The sequence below is a fragment of the Canis lupus genome, chromosome 9 (assembly GCF_003254725.2).
Source record: "Canis lupus dingo isolate Sandy chromosome 9, ASM325472v2, whole genome shotgun sequence".
In the NCBI taxonomy this organism is placed as follows: Eukaryota; Metazoa; Chordata; class Mammalia; order Carnivora; family Canidae; genus Canis; species Canis lupus.
In genome coordinates, this window is record NC_064251.1 from 49,185,781 (window position 1) to 49,208,530 (window position 22,750).

A 22,750-nucleotide genomic window follows, 5' to 3' on the forward strand; every position below is an offset into this window, starting at 1 on the left:
GGTCAATGTTGGGGCTTTATATAAGTTTTACTGCTTTATCTAAATTTGGAAATGAGCATTTTCTAACATACAGAACAAAATACACTCAGAACCAAGAGGATCACCCTCTAGGTTCCCTTGGGGAGACTATATTCTCTCTCCACCACCACTTCCTCAGCACCCCCTTTTTTCCTTTGTTTTTTGTTTTTGTTTTTAAAAAAATTTTTAAAGATTATTTATTTATTTATTCATGAGAGAGAGAGAGAAAGAGGCAGAGACACAGGTAGAGGGAGAAGCAGGCTCCATGCAAGGAGCCTGATGCAAGGCTCAATCCCGGGTCTCGATCTCCAGGATCACGCCCTGGGCCAAAGGCAAGTGCTGAACGGCTGAGCCATCCAGGGATCCCCCTATTTTGTTTTAAAATTTATCACTATAGTAGTCCTTTTGTTTTATTTTGTTCTGTTCTTCTTTTTCTTTTACTTTCTGGTCTTTGACCTCTTTGGAATCATCTAGGGTGTATTTTACTTAGGTCGTAGTTGATATTTTTGACTCTGCATGCTCATACAGCCACTCTACACTGACAAAATGACTAGAAGGAAGAATTCACCACAAAAGAAAGAACAGGAAGTAATACTCTCTGCCACAGAATTACTGGACGTGGATTTAAATATCATGTCAGAGATACAATTCAGAAGTACAATTATAAAATTACGGGTGGCTCTGGAAAAAGGCATAAAGGACTCTAGAGATTCTCTTACTGCAGAATTGAGATCTAATCAGGCTGAAATTAAAAATATTTTAACTGAGATGCAGTCTATACTGTATGCTCTGACTGCTAGGGTTAATGAAGTGGAAGAGAGAGTGAGTGACACAGAAGAGAAGTTGATGGAAAGGAAGGAAGCTGAGGAAAAAAGAAAAACAAAACAAGAGCCCACGAGTAAAGGCTTCAGGAAATAAAGGAAAGCTCGTGAGGGAAGAATATTCATCTTATTGGAATCTCAGAAAAGGCATATATATATATAGAGAGAGAGAGCGAGGACCACAAGTATATTTGAACAAATCATAGCTGAGATCTTCCCTAATCTGAGGAAGGAAACAGGCATTTGGATCCAAGAGATGGAGAGGAACCCCCTCCCCAGAAAAGTCAACAAAAACCATTCAACACCTCAGCATTTAATAGTGAAACTTGCAAATTTCAAATATAAAGAGAAAATTCTTAAAGCAGCTTAAGACAAGAGATTTTTAACTTACATGGGGAGAAATATCAGATTAACAGCAGACATCTCCACAGAGACCTGGCAGGCCAGAAAGAGCTGCCATGATACACTCAAGGTACTAAATGAGAAGACCATGCAGCCAAGAATACTTTATCCAGCAAGGCTGTCATTCAGAATAGAAGAAGAGATAAAGAGGTGCCACAGTGTGCAGAAACTGAAAGAATATGTGACCACCAAACCAGGTCTGCAAGAAATACTAAGGGGGACCCTGTAAAAGAAAGAAGAAACCCAAAGAAACAATCCACAAAAACAGGGACTGAATAGGTATTATGATGACATTAAACTCATCTCTTTCAATAGTTACTTGGAACATGAATGGGCTAAATGATCCCATCAAAAGATGCAGGGTAACAGACTGCATAAAAAAGCAAGACCCCCCCCCCCAAAAAAAAGCAAGACCCATCTATATGCTGTCTACAAGAGATTCATTTTAGACCTAAGGACACCTCCAGCCTGAAGATGAAGGGGTGGGGAACAATTTACCATTCAAATGGTCCTCAAAAGAAACCTAGGGTAGCAGTCCTCATATCAGATAAAGTTTATCCCAAAGACTGTAGTAAGAGATGAAGAGGGACACTATATCATACTTAAAGGGTCTATCCAACAAGAAGACCTAACAATCATGAATATTTATGCCCCTAATGTGGGAGCTACCAGCTACCAAGTATATCAATCAACAACCAAAGTAAAGAGATACTTAGATAATAATACAGTAATAGTAGGAGACTTCAACATGGCACTTGCTGCAAATGACAGATATTCTAAGCAGAATATCACCAAAGAAACAAGGGCCTTGAATGATACACTGGACCAGATGGATTTCACAGATATATACAGAACTTTCCATCCAAATGCAATCGCATACACATTCTTCTCAAGCGCATATGGAACTTTCTCCAGAATAGACTACATACAGGGTCACAAATCAGGTCTCAACGAATACCAAAAGATTGGGACTGTACCATGCATATTTTCAAACCATAATGCTTTGAAACTAGAACTCAATCACAAGAAGAAATTTGGAGGAAACTCAAACACATGGAGGTTAAAGAGCATCCTACTAAAAGATGAATGGGTCAACCAGAAAATTAGAGAAGAATTAAAAATGTTCCTGGAAACTAATGAAAATTAAAATACAACCATTCAAAATCTTTGGGATACAGCAAAAGCAGTCCTAAGCAGGAAATACATCCCAATACAAGCCTCCCTCAAAAAATTGGAAAAAACTCAAATACACAAGCTAACCTCAAACCTAAAGTATCTGGAGAAAGAACAGCAAATAAAGCCTAAACCAAGCAGAAGAAAAGAGATAATAAACATTCGAGCAGAACTCAATGAAATAGAGACCAGAAGAACCGTAGAACATATCAACAAAACCAGGAGTTGGTTCTCTGAAAGAATTAATAAGATAGATAAACCATTAGCCAGCCTTATTAAAAAGAAAAAAGAAAAGACTCAATTTAACAAAATCACAAAGGAAAGAGGAGAGATCACAACTAATATCAAGGAAATACAAATGATTTTAAAAACATTACGAACAGGTATATGTCAACAAATTAGGCAATCTAGAAGAAACGGATGCATTTCTGGAAACCTACAGATTACCAAAACTGAGACAGGAAGAAATAGAAAACCTGAACAGGCCAATAACCAGCAAGGAAATTGAAGCAGTCATCAAAAACCTCCCAAGACACAAAAGTCCAGGGCCAGATGGCTTCCCAGGGGAATTCTATCAAACATTTAAAGAAGAAATAATACCTATTCTACTAAAGCTGTTCCAAAGGATAGAAAGGGAGAGAATACTTCCAAACTCATTTTATGAGGCCAGCATTACCTTGATCCCAAAACCAGACAAAGACTTCCACCAAAAAGGAGAATTATAGACCAATATCCCTGATGAACACGAATGCAAAAAGCCTCACCAAGATACTAGCCAATAGGATCCAACACAACATTAAGAAGATTATTCAGGGATCCCTGGGTGGCTCAGTGGTTTAGCGCCTGCCTTTGGCCCAGAGCGTGATCCTGGAGTCCCGGGATTGAGTCCCACATCCGGGTCCCTGCATGGAGCCTGTTTCTCCCTCTCCCTGTGTCTCTCATGAATAAATAAATAAAATTTAAAAAAAAATATTATTCACCATGACCAAGTGAGATTTGTCCCCAGGTGGTTCAACACTCATAAACAATCAATGTGATAGATCACATCAATAAGAGAAAAAACAAGAACCATATGATCTGCTCAATAGATGCAGAGCATTTGACAAAATATAGCATCCATTCCTGATCAAAACTCTTCAGAGTGTAGGGATAGAGGGAACATTCCTCAGCATCTTAAAAGCCATCTATGAAAATCCCACAGCAAATATCATTCTCAATGGGGAAAAACTGAGAGCTTTTCCCCCACTACAGGGATGTCCACCCTCACCACTATTATTTGACATAGTGCTAGAAGTCCTAGCCTCAGCAATCAGACAACAAAAAGAAATAAAAGGCATTCAAATTGACAAGTCAAACTCTCCCTCTTCGCCAATGAAATGATATTGTACATAGAAAACCCAAAAGAGTAGCACCTGGGTGGCTCAATGGTTGAGCATCTGCCTTTGGCTCAGGTCGTGATCCTGGGGTCCTGGGAACCTACAGGGTTCCAGGCATCAGGCTCCACAGGGAACCTACTTCTCCCTCTGCCTATATCTCTGCCTCTCTCTCGAATAAATACATAAATAAATAAAATCTTAAAAAAAAAATAAAAAAGAACACCCAAAAGTCTCCACCACAAGATTGCTAGAACTCATACAGCAATTTAGCAATGTGGCAGGATACAAAATCAATGCACAGAAATCAGTGGCATTTCTATACACTAACAATGGGATAGAAGATAGAGAAATTAAGGAATCAATCCCATTTACAATTGCACCCAAAACCATAAGTTACCTAGGAATAAACATAACCAAAGAGATAAAGGATCTATACCCTAAAAACTACAGAACACTTCTGAAAGAAATTGAGGAAGACATAAAGAGATGGAAAAACATTCCACGCTCATGGATTGGAAGAATAAATATTGTGAAAATGTCTATGCTACCCAGGGCAACTTACACATTCAATTCAATCCCTATCAAAATACCATGGACTTTCTTCATGGAGTTGGAACAAATAATCTTAAGATTTATATGGAATCAGAAAAGACCCTGAATAGCCAGAGGAATGCTGAAAAAGAAAACCAAAGCCTGGTGCATCACAATGCCGGATTTCAAGCTGTATTACAAAGCTGTGATCATTAAGACAGTGTGGGCCTGGCACAAAAACAGACACCTAAATCAATGGAACAGAACAGAGAACCCAGAAATGGACCCTCCGCTCTATGGTCAACTAATATTTGACAAGGCCAGAAAGACTATCCACTAGAAAAAGGACAGTCTCTTCATTAAATGGTGCTGGGAAGTTGGGCAGCCAAATGCAGAAGAATGAAACTGGACCAGTCTCTTTCACCAGACACAAAGATAAACTCAAAACGGCTTAAAGATCTAAATGTAAGACAAGAATCCATCAAAATCCTAGAAGAGAACACAGGCAACAACCTTTTTGAACTTGGCCACAGCAACTTATTGCAAGATACATCTATGAAGGCAAGGGAAACAAAAGCAAAAATGAATTATTGGGACTTAAGATACAAAGCTTCTGCACAGCAAAAGAAAACAGTCAACAAAACTAAAAGACAACCTGCAGAATGGGAGAAGATATTTGCAAATGCCACATCAGATAAGGGCTAGTATCCAAGATCTAGAAAAAGCTTATTAAACTCAACACCCAAGAAACAAACAATCCGAGCATGAAATGGGCAGAAGACATGAACATACATTTCTCTAGAGAAGACATACACATGGCCAACAAGCACATGAAAACATGCTCCACATCACTTGCCATCAGGGAAATACAAATCAAAACCTCAATGAGATACCACCTCATACCAGTGAGAATGATGAAAATTAACAAGACAAGAAACAAAAAATGTTGGAGAGGATGTGGAGAAAGAGGAACCTCTTGCACTGTTGGTGGGAATGCAAACTGGTGCAGCCATTCTGGAAAACTGTGTGGAGGTTCCTCAAAGAGTTAAAAATAGAGCTATCCTATGACCCAGCAACTGCACTACTGGGTATTTACCTCAAAGATACAGATGCAGTGAAACACGGGAACACCTGCACCCCAATGTTCACAGCAGCAATGTCCACAATAGCCAAACTGTGGAAGGAGCCATGATGTCCTGGACAGATGAATGGGTAAGAAGACATGGTCTATATATACCATGGAATACAATGGAACTCAATGAACGTTAAGCAAACTGTAGAGTCCACCCACACCACAGAAGACTGCTAGGGATCAAGGGGAATCAACTGCTGACACACAGTAATCTGGGTGAATCCACAAAGAATCATGTGAGTGAAATGAAGTCAACACCAAAAAGTTACAGAGACTATGGTTTCATTTACGGGAACTCCTTGAAATTGCAGATATGGCCAAAAGATCAGTGATTAACAGGGATGGACGAGGTAAGAGAGAAGTGGGTGCGGCTACAGGAGGTTACGCAGGGATCCTGCTGGGATGGAAGGTTCCCTGTCTCCACTGTGCCCACACCAGCATTCTGGTGGTGATACTTCTGCAGGTTATCACCATGAGAGGACACAGGAGATCTCTTGACAGATTTCCTGCAACTGCACATAAACCCTGAATTATCTCAAAGTTTAGGTTTACAAAAACAGCCAGTCCTCAAATCTCCCTCGCTTACCTGCCACTACCCCTCCCGGGAAACCCCGGGAAAGAGCTGACTCTCTCCGCTGCCCTCATTCCATCTCCTGCACGTTCCAAGGTCCTACCCCCATTGCTGACACTGCTCCTGTCAAGTTTAGCAGCATCTTTCTCGACCTCTCAGAGACACCTGATCCTGGTTGATCGCTTTCTGAAAACTTTTTTCCTTAGCTCTGCTTCCAAGACAAGCTCATGGTATTGTTCTTACCCTGCCTCAACGGCTCCACCTTGGTCTCTCTGCCAGCTCCTTTTTTCCTGCTCAGCTTCTGAACGCTAGAACTTCCCTCCACAGCCAAGTTGGAGAGGGCTCAGTCTTTGGCCTCCTTTGCTTCTCTTTCTACAGCCCTTACTGGGCCAATCATCTCCCATAATGTGGAACACCATCCATGACCTCAGGCAGACACTCTCAGCCCTACCGTCTCCTCTCCGCTATGTCACTGCATACTTAGCGTGAAAATAGTTCTCTGAAACATTATGCAGCCAAAGCAGGGTCCTTGAGCTCTACTACTCATCCAATGAAACAAAACTGAGCAAATATCTCGCTCCCAAGTCTCCCTTCTCAAGAAAAGACACCACCTCTCCTAGTCGCTGAAGTCACATCTTTGGCTCTTCCTTTTCTCACATTGCACATTCAGTTGATGAACAAGCCCTATCTATGCTAACTGTAAAACACAGCCTTGGAACCTACACATCTGAACACCCCTTCTTCACATCTTTATGTAACCAGTTCAATGAACATATGCAAAGTCATATGTATGTATGTATGTATGTATGTATGTTCTCATGAATATGTATGTTCTCATAAATACGTATATTCTCATGAATACATATGTTCTCATAGATACGTACGTTGTCATAAGCCTACTTATTTATCTTCTAATGTCCCTTTGAACGTATTCATGTCCCTGGATAAAAATTGAGATAAGTCTTATGACTTTTTTGATAACTCCTGAGTAACAGAAAGTTCTCCAATCACCTCAAGTAGAAAACACAGTCTCAATTCAGTAATTAAGTGTCCAGTCCCAGCTGGCAATAAAACTGTTTAACATGCTTCACGCTGAGAATCTGTACTCTTTGGGCTGGCCTGCCACAGCTGGCTGCTTTCATGGTGCGACGGAGGCGTGGCCCCTCTTTGCCCCTCCACGCCTAACACTGCTCCTTCTTCCCCAGCTTGCTGCTGGGTTATTGACCCCAACACAATCCAGGCCAGGAAGGGAGCGGAGGGGGACGGGCAAGTTCTCAGGGTGCTGCCCTGAGATAATCTTGTCTCTCTGGGCCTGACAGAAATTTCCTGCTGACTGGTCTCTCACAAGGCACTTCAGTGTATCTTCCAGGACCCCATTTGACTTCACTTACTTTTCAAAATACAGGCAAGCCATTTCTCCTTCAGTCACAGAAGGACTGAAGGAGAACTCCTTCACCCCCCACCACCAATTTTCTAGCAGTCTGTCCTGAACAGATGTTCTCTGCTAAGACTTCATCATTCCCCTGGTCAGAATTCAGAAGGGCTGCTGGCTGCCCACAACCCCTCAGCTACAGCTGGTCTGTCCGTGAGAAACACTCACACGTTCTCCCCTGTTCCCAACACCAAGCATGCTCTCCACCTCCCTCCCTTCTGCCCACCACTGCGGGCCCATGGCTCCTGCCCCTAAAGGGCAGGCACTGTCACTTGGCCTCTACACTCAGGGAGCGGGTCTGAAAGGATCATAAAAGCCCCTCTCGCTGGGCTGAGGAAAGAGGCAGGCTCTAACTCTCCAAAGAATCCCCTTCAAAAACCCTGCCTGATTTGCAAAAACCCACCCTATTAGTGTGGAGCGTGGACCCAGTCAGACCTTGGCCACCTGCTCTGGGCACCAGCCTCAGCTGACTGCAGTCACTGTGGCCTGGTGCCATGCCAAACCCCCAGTGCAAAATCTCATAACACCTGCATGTTTGGCTTCCAGACCTTGCCAGGCCTTAGCTTCACAAGGTTCTCTAACTCATCACTACCTGCTCCTCTTCAGAGCACTTGCCATTATTAGGCCCTTACTGAATGCCTCCTGCTCGCCACTGTACAGGGAGCGGCTTCGGGAGTGTCCAGAGCCTGATGAGTCCCATGAAAATATGTGTCCGATGAATCCTCTGTGGCTCTCTTGACCAGTGTGTGCTGCCCCGGGGTTGAGTTCCTGCCCAGCCCCATCCCCCACAGGGCACAGACCCACCAGTCTGAGTCACCTGGGCCAGTGGCCAAGTCCCAGTGGGCACTGAAATCTGTAGAAACCTGTTCTAGCACTCCTTGTTCAGGTGGGGTTGGCAGGGATGTGGCCAGCTCAGAGCTATTTTTAGGGTCTGTCTTTGGGAAACTGCTCTTTGATTGGCTACAGGAAGAGAACAGCCAAGCTCCTCAGAACTGCCTTTGTGCCTGTTCTCTTTTCCTCAATTAAACAGAGCCTCATAAGACACAACTCCCATTCCATGGAGGGATCTGGTTCAAGGAACTTCAGGCCAGCTTTTCCTAGCTCCTCCTCTTCTCTGTGCCTCCTCAATGAGCATTCACCAGGTATCTGCTAGATGCCCAGCTCTGAGATCCACCTGGGTCTCTATGAACCCAGGCAGAAGGCATAGGGCAAAGGGTTCCATCCTGTCCCTTTCATCCCGTCCATCATGCCACCAGCTTATACCACCATCATTTCCTCTCTAGGCTCCAGGGGCTTGTAACCCAAACCACACATCAGCATATGAGTGGCAGGATCAATGTAAAGTACCTTGTGCTGCAGGGTCCTCTACCCCCCAATACCTGAACACAGCATACTCCAGCTATCCAGGACACAGCAATCTACCCACTGTACCTCTCCAGCCAAACCTTCCAAGATTCCTAGCTCCTGTGTACCTTCTTTCTCTACCTCCTAAAGTCCCTGAGGGACTCATTTAATTGTGCTTATGCCCTGGCAACTCACAAGGCTCTAGGGGGTAGAAGGCAGCTAGGGGTTTCATCACATAAAAAAAGAGACAGAAATCTGCTCAAGAATTCATGGTAGAGTCCTCCAAGGACAGCTTCACACGGAGGGGAGGTGGGAGTGAGAGGAGTCACCAGGGAAAGGCCTTAGCCCATCTTCTGTTATGGGCACTAACCCAGACTGCCCTGCATACACTGCTGTGACAGGCAGGCACCCTAATGGGCAAGAAGACTGAGAGGAAACAGCACCAGAAGACACAGCAAAAAAGACACAAATGTGCAAGACACATGCTCTGACCTCAGCACCATCAGAGAGGTCTCCCTAAGCATTAGCTCCATGCAGCCCGAAACCCTGCCCTCCTCTGTCTTCATCAGGCAGCCTAGGGACAAGGAGAGGCCAGTAAGCTTCACCACCCCTCAGTCCATCCAGAAAACCCCAGCAGGGATAGCTTAAATAGTAGTTCCCAGCAAGCCGCCACTAGTCTTAAGGCCTTGAGCAGATTAAACAGCCTCTCCATGCCTGTTTCTTCCTTGTACGATGGGCTTCTTGAGATGATTCTATGAGTTAATAGGGATGAGACACTTCACACAGGACCTAACTTGGAGCAAGCTTGCAGCGAGCCTGAGGGATCGTGCTGCAGCCATCTCAACCATCAACAGTAGCATCCAGTAGCCCTTAGTGTTACTTTCACACAAAGAGCTATCCTGGACACCCTAGAGCCAAGGTCAAGAGTTTGAGTTGACAGTGATAATAGTGGGCCCTTGGAGGAGCCACCTGAAGGAAGGCATTTCATCCTACGGTGGAGGAAGGAGCTAGGGGACGGGCAGAGGCTCTGAGGTCAGAAACCTCACCCCAAATGGGACCCCAGGAGCTCCAGAGCCCATCCACTGTCCCAGGGCCAAGACACAACTCACATTGTAGAGGATGTCAGTCCAGCCCTCCATGGTGATGCACTGGAATACTGTCAAGATGGCAAACAGGATATTGTCAAAGTTGGTGATGCCAAAGTTGGGCCCTGGCCAGTACTCCCGACATTCAGTGTCACCCTCACACAGCCGGGCCGGGGCCTCCTTGCCACAGGGGAAGTCCCCCACTGGATCTGGATCTGTGAAGAGAATGAAGCACAGACCCTGAGCCCAGAAACACCAAGTTCTCGAACCTCTGCTGGGATTCCTGGGCTGTGGAGACCTGATAGAAATCCTCCCTCAACTTCCCACCACCCGTCCTTGCACCAGCTCTCTCCCTGTGCCTACAGCCTACCTTCACCTGAGTTTAGACCAACCCTCCCAGGAACTCCTGGTCAACCTCTCCCTCTTGACTGGAACTTGCCCCTCATCCTTGAACCATGCTCAGGACTTATCACTTGAAAATTTAAAAAAAGAAGCCCTAACACCCAATTCTTCCTGCCACTACCACCTGGTTTCTCCTTTTCCCCACAGCCAAGCCACCACCGAGACTCTCCTCATGCGCGGATCGGCCTGTCTGCCTGGATGCAGCCACTGCAGTCCCTGTTTATCAGGCAGGTTGGCTCAGAGCCCACCCGACACATGGCCGGAGGATGGCTGGGGGCCTGGGTAGGGTCCTCACTACGTTGGCCCCTGCAGCATGGATATGCTTCTACCAGCCTTGAGAAGAGGTTTTTAAAAATCATGAATGATATAAATTTTAGTAAGAGCTTCCTCTACATCGATGGACATGATCATATTGCTCATCAGCCTCACTGCAAAATACACCCAGAACCTGCCCCACTCTGACCACCTGCAGCAAAGCACCTGGTCACAGCCACTGTTCCTCCCAGATCGAGACATCAGCCTCCTGCCCAAGCCCGTCTCTGCCTCGGCCTCTCCAGAGCAGCGAGAAGACTGGGATGATGTCTCTGCTCACGTGGAGCCCCCCACCACCTTCCTGAGTTCTCCAGAATGACACACACAGTTCCCCCCACAGCCATGAATGCCTCATGGTTTCGCCCTATTCTCACTGCTCCTTGCTCCGGCCTCTCACACACTGTTCCTGTAACTGGTGCTCCCTGGCCCAGTGGCCACCCAGCAATCCCCCTCCCTGCACCCTGATGGCTGTCCCACTGTCACCTCGGGAGAGAGGCCTCCCAGGCTGGTTTCTGCGAATTAGGCTCCCAAATTATTCTACTGCAAGTTCCCCTTTTGCTTTTTCCCTAGAAATCAGTACAATGTACAGTCACTGTGCTCATGTCTTTGTCCACGTATCTTTGTTCTCCAGGTCATGCTGTGTGTCCCCCACCAGAACACAAGCTCCACCCCACTCGTCTGGCACCTGTAAGGCCAGACCTAGAGCCGGGCCTGTCTCCTGGAGGAATGAGGAGGGGACTAAGGGGTCCTGCCAGGCCTCACCTGTGCTGTTGGAGAAACAGGCCTTGTGGAATTTGCCCATGTAGAACTCAAGGCCAATGATCGCGAACATGAGGATGGCGAAGAAGAGAAGCAGCCCGATCTGTAGGAGTGGAACCATGGCCTTCATGATAGACTTGAGCACCACCTGCAAACCTGGGCCAGAGTAGCCCGAGCAGGGCAGGTCAGAGCCGGTGGGCAGGACAGGGGCTCGGACAGGGGCTCGGTGCTACCACAGCCTGGGCTGGGTAGCACCGGGCATCCCGGGGAAAGGTGCTGAGGGAGGAGCCTGCAATGTAGGGATGGGGCGGGGACTGTGGGGAAGCATGAGTCTTGGGGGAACCACATGTGCTTACACGAGAGTCCTCAGGGTAGGGGAACAAACATAAGTCTTGGAGGGAAATAGACTGAGAGTAGGGGAGGAGCAGAGTGTGGGGCATCTGCTGGAGAGCATGTGCTGATGAGATGTGTGGACCTATGAAGGGCTCTGAGTGGAGCGAGAGCAGAGGATCCTACGGTGGGGAGGCAATGCTGGGAGGAGAAAGCAGAAGATTCTGGAGGCTGAGAGCAGGAGATCCTGGGAGAGAAGTGCAGGAGGTCCTGACAGACCCAACTCCTTAAGGGAAGTGAAGGAGGGGACTGCTCGCAGGAGTGTCTTATCACTGACCCCAAGGCAGGGTGCATCCAGGCCAAAAGAACTCAGCACACAGGGGAAGCTCAGCCCCATAATTCCGTTCCCATCTGGCCCATCTCTTAGATACAGGCCAGAGCTTTTGCCTAGCAGAGTCTTGGGGCAGAACAGGGGCTTCCCTACAGTGGCCTCAGGTACATCCCTGGGTCCCTGCCCACTCAGGGCTCTCAGAAAAACTGATGCCAAGCTTCTCATTGGAGTGGATGAACAGGGGCCAGGGTCACTCCTGCCTCTCAGCCCTGGCCATCCTCCTGCCCAGGCTCGGCTCCTTGGGCAGCTGAATCCAGGAGCCTGTCTTAACCTGGCCTCATTCTCTGTGGCCCTGCCAGGCCTGAGCCAAGATAGGTGGTCCTTTGCAGCCTCTGACTATTTTCTCAGGCATCCTGCCCACTGCCTTGCTCAATCTCTTATCTGTGCATTGACCCCAGAAAAAGAAAGCAGCAAAGAGCTGGAAATAGAGCAGAGAGCATGAGGAGAAACAAAGCTTCCATCTGGGGAAGCCAAGTCAGGGCAAAACAACAGGATCACTGTCTGGGCTTTCACAGGGAATTCCAGGCTCCTCACACCTGGTTCCTAAAGGGCCCTCTGGTTAGGGCTTAACAGTGGCCATAGCTGTGGTGGGCTTGGGGGAGATGGTTAGACTTGGGCCTGGTTGCTTTTGCCAGACTCACTTGGAATCCCAGACACCAGCTTCAGGGGCCTGAGCACGCGCACAGCCCGCAGGGTCCGCAGGTCAAAGTCAGTGCCAGCCGTGGCCAGGATCCTGGCAGGAAAAGAAAAGGAGGAAAATAAGGGATTCCATACTCAGGTCAGAGGCGAACACATGCCCCATCACCCACATCCCCACCGTCCAAACACAGGACTAGCACAGGGTGTGGGGCCTGCCAGGCAGGGAGAAGCAAGGAGTAAATTCAGATGTCCCCACAGCGTGACCCCCCAGCTCAAAGGAATCACCCTGAGAGGACACTTGGTCTCTGGTACCTGGCCTGGCCTTTAATCCACCCTCCAACTAAATCTAAGCCAGAACCAGGTCCCCAAACCAACCCCCACTGCACTGCAAGCAGCCTCACAAGGTGAGAAGGAGTAGAAACAGGGATAAAATAAGGCTGATTTTCCAGAGCAGGTGCCACACATGGCCTTCTTCACCTTCTCTTAGGAGAATGGCAGAGTGGGGCCAGAAAGGTGAAAGAAAGGGTTCAGGGGTCTCAGGAAAGCCATCACAATCAGTTCCATTAGCAGAAAAACATATTCCAATGTCTCCCATTTCAAAAACAAAACAGGGATCCCTGGGTGGCGCAGCGGTTTAGTGCCTGCCTTTGGCCCAGGGCGCGATCCTGGAGACCCGGGATCGAATCCCAAGTCGGGCTCCCGGTGCATGGAGCCTGCTTCTCCCTCTGCCTATGTCTCTGCCTCTCTCTCTCTCTGTGTGACTATCATAAATAAATAAAAATTAAAACAAAACAAAACATCTGACATCCACCTGTCAGCAGGGCACATTTCTCTGCTCCCTTCACACCAGAGCTCAAATCAGATGGTCGGTCCTGGGTCTCCCCACCATCACAGGCCTCCATTAGCGGTCCCCATCAAGCTCTCACCTGTACCGTCCCACTGAAATGCTGTTTGAGACTCTGTCTTGCCACCCCAACAGCAATATCTCCCTCTCTAAACAGTTTCTTTTCTGCCCTTTGGTCAACTCTCTCATTTCCCCTGAGCCCCCCAGGAGTCCCTCCAGGTCCTTACTGCCTCCGTTGCCTCGTCCACCAGACTCAAGACATGGATGCCCCTGGGCTCACTCCCAACTGGACCTACGCCATAGCCCTGAATACCACAGCATGCTCATCACTCATAATCACACATCTTTAACTCAAATCTGGAACTGAGGACTCATACATCCAACCGCCTTTTTAACATTTCCACTTGGATACCAAAAAAGTATATCAAGCATTATATAATTAAAGAACTATTTTTTAAACGTTAATGTTTAAAAGTGTTGAAATGTACTTCTTTAAAAAGTCCAGAGCTGTCACATTGTGGTGACTAAGAACTTTGATTCTTACCCCTGACCTTGCTTCGTCCCTGATACCCACTCAGTGAGCACTACTCCTCAATTGTTATTTCAGTCACAACCACAGTTTCAACCTCAAGCCCTCTCTCCCCATCACTCAACATCTAATGCACCAATAATCCTGGTGGCTCTGCTTTTAGAATGCATCCTGGACTCTTGCTGAAGAAGGCCTTGTGCCCCCCTGCTTAAGATACCTGGCAGTGAGAATAGAATTTGAGATGGAGCTGCAGTCAAAATAAGATGAAACTCTCCATGGAAAGGAAGAGAAAGGCAACAAGAAAATACCTATTTAAACCAAAAATCCAGAGCACATGAGGAAACCCAAAGCCATTTCAACTATTGAAATGGACTATTGGAAGATTAATTTTGTTCTGATGAAATCAGCAAAGTATGAAACAAACAAAGCCAGAAACAGGTAGGTATTTTAAAGACTAGCTAAAAGTTTTGTCAATAAGCAAATAGTTATTGAAATAATATCAATAATAATAGTAACAGTAATAAATTACATTCTGGGTTGGAGACACAGTTTGCGAGCATTAATGGTTTAGAAAACAGTACAGAGGCTAGTACTGAGGAACTCACCCACAGACATCAAAAAGCCAAGGAAGGAACATGAGAGAGATATTGAGCAATATGGAGATTAGATCACATGCCCAGCACACACCCAGTATGAGCTGTGGAAGAGAATGGGGGAGATGGTGAAGAAGCAACATTTGAAGAGGTAGCAGCTAAGAAATTCCCAGAATGAAAAATGACTTCTTGGGACACCTGGGTGACTCAGTTGGTTAAGCTACTGCCTTTGGCTTGGGTCATAATCCCAGAGTCCTGGGGTCAAGCCCAGAGTTGGGCTCCCTGCTCAGCAGGGAGTCTGCCTCTCCCTCTGCTCCTTACCCTACTTGCACGCTGGCTTGCTCTCGCTCTCTCTCCCTCTCTCTCAATCTTTAAAAACCTTTAAAAAATAAAATAAAACAAAAATGACTTCTCAAATTCAAAGTGCACTATAAGTACAAATCAGATAAAGAAAATATTTCCAACTAGAAACAGGAAGGAACTGCAGAACACCAAGCATAAAAAGACAGCCTTAGATGATACCAGAAAGAAAAAGGAAAGACAAAGTATCTAGAGAAAATGGATAACTAAAAAGAAAAAACAACTTAACTTTGGAAGAAAAATATGCTAAAAGACAAATTATACCTTCAAAGAGCAGCAGAAAGTAATGGTCATCTTAGAACTTTATATCCAGCTAAACTGTCAATGAAGAGTGAGTTTAAAATAAACATTTTCAGATATAAAAGAAGTCATCATCCCAAATTCCAGCCAAGTCAAAGATTCTAGCAAAGCTCCTATCAGAATCTGAAGGACTGGGACACCCAGGTGGCTCAGCAGTTGAGCATCAGCCTTCAGCTCAGGTCGTGATCTCAGGGTCCTGGGATTGAGTCCTGCACTGGGCTTCCTGCAAGGAGCCTGCTTCTCCCTCTGCCTGTGTCTCTGCCTCTCTCTATATATATATGTCTCTTGTGAAGAAATAAATAAAATATTAAAAAAATAATCTGAAGGACTGAATACCAAAATTCAGTAAAGCTACATAAGATCAAAACAAAATTAACAGCCTTGTGGCACCTGAGTGGCTCAGTTGGGTAAGCATCTGACTCTTGGTTTTGTCTCAGGTCATGATCTCAGGGTCGTGAGAGTCCACACTGGGCATGGACCCTGCTTAAGATTCTTTCTCCCTCTGCCCATCCTGCCACTCCCATGTGTGTACTCTCACTCTCTCTCTCTAATAGATAAGTCTTTTTAAAATTAGCAGCCTTGATCTATTATATAGTTCTAATCTTCTATATCTTTCCCATATTACCTATCAGAATCCGCTCCTAACAAATAGAGAACATAGCCTTTTCTGAGTACACAGGAATATCTTTGAAAATTGCACATGTCTGGGGCAGCTGGGTGGTGCAGTCACCTGGGAATCTGACTCTTGGTTTCGGCTCAGGTCTCATCTCAGAGTCATGAGATGGAGCCCCATGTTGGGCTCTTCACTCAGTGCGGAGCCTGCTTTAGTTTCTCTCCCCCCTCCTTCTGCCCCTCCTCACTTTGAATAAATAAATAAATATTTTAAAAAGAGAGAAAATTGTCCATACCCTACATCACAAAAGGAAAGCTTCAGCAAATTTCAAAGAATTAGTTACATCATCACACTTCCGCTGTTCAATAAATGTAATTAAATGAGAACACAACTATAAAAACACACTGTAAGAAAATTCATATGTATAGAAACCCTCAAAATGCTAAATAACTCATTAACTAAGGAAGTAAAAAGAGAAATTACCAAAAATTTCGACTCCATCAATAACAAAAATACTACGTATTATGATGTGTGGGGGCCAGTTAAAGTGATGTTTAAGAGGAAATTTATAAACTAAAATGTTTTGCTTTTTTAAAGATTAAAAATAAGTAAACCAAGCACAGATATGTCTCAAGAATCTTAAAAAAGAACAGCAGAGTAAATTTACAGAAAAGAGAAAAATGGAAATAATAAAGGTAAGTATAGACATGGTTCAATCAGGAAATAGAAAAATAATAGAAAGCCGAATTTGAAAGTTGAATGAACTTGAACTGAATAAAATGAACAAGGTTCTGGCAGGAATCATCAAGAAAAAGAGAATGTGCACATATCTGTACACCTGTATGCAGATACACACATATACAAACACATGCATGTGTGTGTATGCTCAGACTTGTGCACACATGCACACATATGTATATATATGTATGGTGATGTGTTTACATACAGGGAATGCAACCGCAGACAGGAGAGATTTTTAGAATTACAAAAGAATGTTATTAACTATTTTATGCCAACATTAAAATAAAATTCTGATAAAATGGATATATCCCCCCAAATGCTAATTATCAAAAGTCACTGAAGAAGTAGAAAACCTGAATAAACCAAGAGTGATTATATTAGTTTTCTATTGCTGTGTAAAGACTTGCCACAAATTTAGTGACTTGAAAAGGCACCCATTAGCTCCCAGCTCCATAGGTCAAAGCCTGGGCATGCCGTGACTAGGTTCTCTGGGGTCTCATGAGGCTGAGATCAAGGTGGAAGCAGCCACATTGTCACCCAGAGGCTAACCCAGGGCAAACCCTGCTTCCTGGCTCCTTCACATCCTTTGCAGTAGAACTGGAGGCCCACTGGCCTGCTGTCAGCAGGGGGCTTCTCTTGGCTCCTGGCAGCCATGCTCAGGTCCTTGCCAGCTGGCCTCAGCAGTCCCTCTCACACCTCTGAACTCTCTGACTTTACAAAGGGCTCAGTCTCTTTAAAAAGATTAACTTAATTAGGTTGGACCTTTTCAGTTAACTCAGTCAACTGTTTGGTAAACTAACAATGGCAGTGATATCCTATCATATCCATGCTCCTTCCCACACTCAAGGGGAGAAGACCACAGGCAGGGATGGAAACCTTAGAGGCTGTCTCAGAATTCTGACTAACAAAACTATTTATAAAAATGAATTTGAGGGATCCCTGGGTGGCGCAGCGGTTTGGCGCCTGCCTTTGGCCCAGGGCGCGATCCTGGAGACCCGGGATCGAATCCCACGTCGGGCTCCCTGCATGGAGCCTGCTTCTCCCTCTGCCTGTGTCTCTGCCTCTCTCTCTCTCTCTCTGTGACTATCATAAATAAATAAAAATTAAAAAAAAAATGAATTTGGATGCAGGTTTCCTCCAGCAAAACATCGGACCCAGTCAATTTTACAAACAAGTTCTATGAGCATCCAAAGAACAGATAATTTCTATGTTATACAAACTGTTTCAGAGAATAAAAATACAAGAAAATCTCAAATTCATTTTATGATGCTAGTATATTCTTGATATCAAAACAAGAAAAGGACAAGAGAATTTTATACACATCTTAATTATGAACATAAATCTTAAATTACTAATTAGAATGAAATTCAAAAGTACATACTTAATGACCAATGAGTTGTCTTAGGAGCATAAAGAATAGGCCAATAGTAGAATAACTATTAATGCAATCCACCACATTAAAAATCAAAACAGAAACCATGTCATCATGTCAAAAATTTCAGAAAAATTATTCAATGAAATTTCAATATCATTAAATAAGAATTAGGGATAGAAAGAAAAATCCCTTAAACTGACAATATGTGTTTGGAGCAACTTCTTTAAATTCAAGAATAATACAAGTAGGGTAGCCCGAGTGGCTCAGCGGTTTAGCGCTGCCTTTGGCCCAGGGTGTGATCCTGGAGACCCAGGATCGAGTCCCACATCAGGCTCCCTGCATGGAGCCTGCTTCTCCCTCTGCCTGTGTCTGTCTCTCATTCTCTCTGTGTCTCTCATGAATAAATAAATAAAATCTTTAAAAAAAGAATAATACAAGTATACTATTTATATCATATGGAGGTCCTAGCCAAGGCAATAAAAAAAGAAAAAGAAATAAAATATATAAAGATTAGAAAGGAGAAAACAAACTGTCATATTCAAAGGCAATGTGATTTCTACACAGGAAACCCAAAAGCATATATGAAAAACTATAAGAGTTTTACAATATATAAGTATATAGAATTATACATAATTATAGCAAGGCTATAGAATATATAAGTATACAAAAAAGATTATTTTCATTTACAATTAGAAAATATAACTTTTAAAAACTATCATTCCGGGCAGCCCGAGTAGCTCAGCGGTTTAGCGCCGCCTTCAACCCAGGGCATGATCCTGGAGACCAGGGATCAAGTCCCATATCAGCCTCCCTGCATGGAGCCTGCTTCTCCCTCTGCCTGTGTCTCTGCCTCTCTCTCTCTCTCTCTCTCTCTCTCTGTGTGTCTCATGAATAAATAAATAGATTTTTTTAAAATAAAAAATAAAAAATAAAAATAAATAAAAACTATCATTCCAATGGGTATGGAACGTCTTTCTGGAGTGATGAAAATGATCCGGAATTAGACAGTGATCATGGCCGCACAGTCTGACTAGACGGAAAACCACTGAATGCATGATACACTCTAGAAGGGTGAGTTTCATAGTGTGTGAATTATATCTCAATAAAGCTGTTATAAAAATATTGTTCATAAAAGCAACAAAATCAAGAGTATCTAGGGATAAACTCAATAAAATAAGTGCAATACCTTAATAATAAAAGTCACAAAACATCTTGAAGAACAAAGGGATAATTAAAATGAACCGTATTAACAGATGATACAATTCAATACCATTAGATATCTCTTTTCCCCAAATTAATCTACAACTTCAATGCAACTGCAATGAAAATCCCAACAGATCTCATATGTAGAAAACTCTAAATTTATAGAAAATCCACTAAAAATTACCAGAACGAATGAATTCAGCAAAGCTTCAGGACAGAAAGTCAAAACAAGAATTAAGTTGTATATTTATACACTTGCAATGAACAAACAAAAAAGAAAAAATTTTTTATCCATTTGTAGTAGCATCAAGAAAGAATTAAATAGGGATTCCTGGGTGGCTAAGCAGTTAAGCATCTGCCTTTGGCTCAGGGCATGATCCCAGAGTCCCAGGATCGAGTTCTGCATCGGGCTCCCTGCATGGAGCCTGCTCCTCCCTCTGCCTTTGTCTCTGCCTGTGTCTCTGTGTCTCTCATGAATAAATAAATAAAATCTTTTAAAAAAAGAACGAAATAGGATTAAAATTAACTAAGGAGGTGAAAGATTTGTACACTGAAAACTATAAAACATTGCTAAAGGAAATTAAAGAACACTAAACAAACTGAAAGACACCCCATGTCCATGAATTGGAAACCTTAATATTGTTAAATGTCCACGCTACCCAAAGCAAACTACAGATTCAATGCAATCCCTATCAAAACTCCAATGACATTTTTTGCAGAAATAGAAAAATTCAACCTAAAATTGATATGGACTTTCAAGGAACCCTAAATAGCCAAAATAATCTTGAAAAAGAACAAAATTGGAAGACTCACATTTCCTGATTTCAAAACTTACTACAGTAATCAAAACATGGTACTGGCATAAGGATAGATATATAGACCAACAGAATAAATAATAACCCAGAAACAAATCATCACATATATAGTCAATTGATTTTCAATAAAAGTGCCTACACCATTCAATGGGGAGAAGAAAATCTTTTTACCAAATTGTGCTAGGAAAGCTGAAAATTCACATGAAAAAAATAAGTTGGACCCTTATCGAATATACATAAAGTTAACTCAAAATGGATCTTTGCTTATCTAGATATAAGACCTTAAACTATAAAACTCTTAGGAAAAAAAATAGGAGAAAATCTTCATGGCACTGGATTTGGCAATGATTTCTCAGATATGACACCAAAAGCATAGGCAATAAAAGAAAACACACGTAAATTGAACTTTGATGCACAAAAGTTTTAAATTTTTAAATTTAAGGGCACAATCAAAAGAGTGAAAAGACAACCTACAGAATGGGAGAAAATATTCACAAACATTTCTGTAATAAGGGATTAATACCCAGAATACACAAAGAACTCCTACAACTCAACAACAACAAAGACCCAATTTAAAAATAGGCAAATGACCAGAATGGATATTTCTCAAAAAAAATTAAATTAAAAAATATACACAAATGGCCAACAAGCATATGAAAAGATGCTCAATCAACATCACTAATCACTGGGGAAGTGCAAATCCAAACTACACCACCTCATACCCATTAGGATAGCTACTATTAAAAAAAAAAAAAAGAAAATAAGTGTTTATGTGTTGGTGAGGACATGGAAAACTGGAAGCCTGTGCACTGTGGATGGGAACGCAGCATGGTGCAGCCGCTGTAGAGAACCGCAGAGCAGTTCTTCAAAAAGCTGAACATAGGGGCACCTGGGCGGCTCAGTGGTTGAGCGCCTGCCTTCGGCTCAGGTCATGATCCTGGGGTCCTGGGATCAAATCCCACATCGGGCTCCTTGCAGGAAGCCTGTTTCTCCCTCTGCCTATGTCTCTGCCTCTTTTTCTGTGTGTCTCATGAATAAATAAATAAAATCTTAAAAAAAAAAAAGCTGAACATAGGATTACCACGCAATCCAGCAATTCTACCTCTAGGTATATACACAAAAGAATTGAAAACAGTGTCTCGGAGAGATATTTGTTCAGCCAGGGTCATAGTTAGCAGCATTGCTCACAATACTAAAAGTGGGAAGGAACCCACATATCCGTTACTGGATGAACAGAGAAGGAAATTATGGTATTTACATACAGTGGAGTATTAGCCTTAAAAAGGAAGGAAATTCTAACACAGATGCAACACGGATGAACCTTGAGGACACAATGCTGATTAAAATAAGCCCATCACACACAAAAAAACAAAAACACAAATACTGCTTGATTCCACTCGTATGAGGTACCCAGAGCTGCTAAAATCACAGGGCTCAAGATTAGAATGGGCAGCTGCCAGGGTCTAAGTGGAGGGTCGGGGAGCTAGGGTTTCACGGGGACAGAGTCTCAGATTTGCAAGGTGAGCAGAGTCCTGGGGACAGATGGCAGTGGTGGCCGCACGACACAGTACACTGAGCACCACTGAGCGTGCGCTGAGCAGTGACTAAGATGGCAAAGTCCACATTCTTTATGTTTTTCCACAATTTTAAAAATTAGAAAATAAAAAGAGGCCTAATTGCAGAAAGCAATCTAAAACTCTGAAACAAACAAGGAAAGAGTTCAATGACTGTGAGGTAGAGAGGGTTTCTAAAGACCAAACCATAAAGATCCCAGACCATATAGATCCCAAACCATAAAGTAATGGGTTGATAAATTTGACTCCAATAACATTTAAATTATAACATGAAAGAGACTATGGAGAAAATGCATGTAACTGACATAGAATTTGTCTCCAAAATCTAGAAAGTATGTATGAATTCCTATTAAAAATACAAATAACCTGTCAGAAAAGTAAACAAACTGCAAAAGAGACAAGAAGATGCTCAAAACCACTGGCAATCAGGGAAATTCAAATTACAGGACATGTCATTTTATCCCCTCACTTTAGCCAGATCACAGCCCAGTGATGTTGCTGGACAGCCCTGCAGGCAGAAGAGGGAATTGTAAAATCCTTTTAGAGAGCATATGGCTACTTTCAGAAAACTTTAAAATGAGCATGCCTGTGACTCAGAAAACCACTTCTAACCACACACTAGACACGTGGCACCAACACTCTCAGACACAAATACAGACCCATTCACAGCAGCTCCCTGTTCGTAACAGTGAGACGCAAGAAAACCCGCTGCTCTGCACATGCCTGCAAGCGACGTAATGCTACTCCACCTAAGATGGGCAGGGGCCTGTAACACCGGGCACACCTATGCATATTAACACAGAAAATGTCTAAAACAGTGTCAAGGGGCGCAAACACAAGTCAAGAAATGATGACATCCCTGTGTGTATACGTCCACTCACACACCTAGAGGCACTCGAGCAATGCTGCACATCGCTTGTGGGTACAGACGCACGTGGTAGGAGTGTGAGTACTGACGTGCACACCGGCGCCAAAACCACATGTCAGGCCAGTTGCTAATGCCAGAAGGTGAGGGAGAAGGAAAGTGGTGGAGGGGGTGGGCACATGCAGGACAGCTCAGCAACTGGTCACTGGTCCGAGAGAAA

The 22,750-nt window shown here is 43.8% G+C and overlaps 1 protein-coding gene across 8 annotated transcripts in view; it reads right to left on the bottom strand.

Annotated features, from left to right (window-relative positions):
• The window catches only part of CACNA1B (calcium voltage-gated channel subunit alpha1 B), a 196,327-nt gene that overhangs the window by 144,021 nt on the left and 29,556 nt on the right, over positions 1-22,750 (bottom strand). For all 8 annotated transcript variants that reach the window (XR_007413239.1, XR_007413238.1, XM_025476036.3 and 5 more), the window contains exons 4-6: positions 12,721-12,812; positions 11,362-11,514; positions 9,910-10,100 (exon numbers count right to left, since the gene is read on the bottom strand). Coding sequence is in view for 6 of the 8 variants with exons in the window: in XM_025476036.3 (XP_025331821.1) it covers positions 9,910-10,100; positions 11,362-11,514; positions 12,721-12,812 (436 nt within the window). In the remaining 2 variants the exon portion in view is untranslated. The remainder of the gene's footprint in view (positions 1-9,909; positions 10,101-11,361; positions 11,515-12,720; positions 12,813-22,750) is intronic.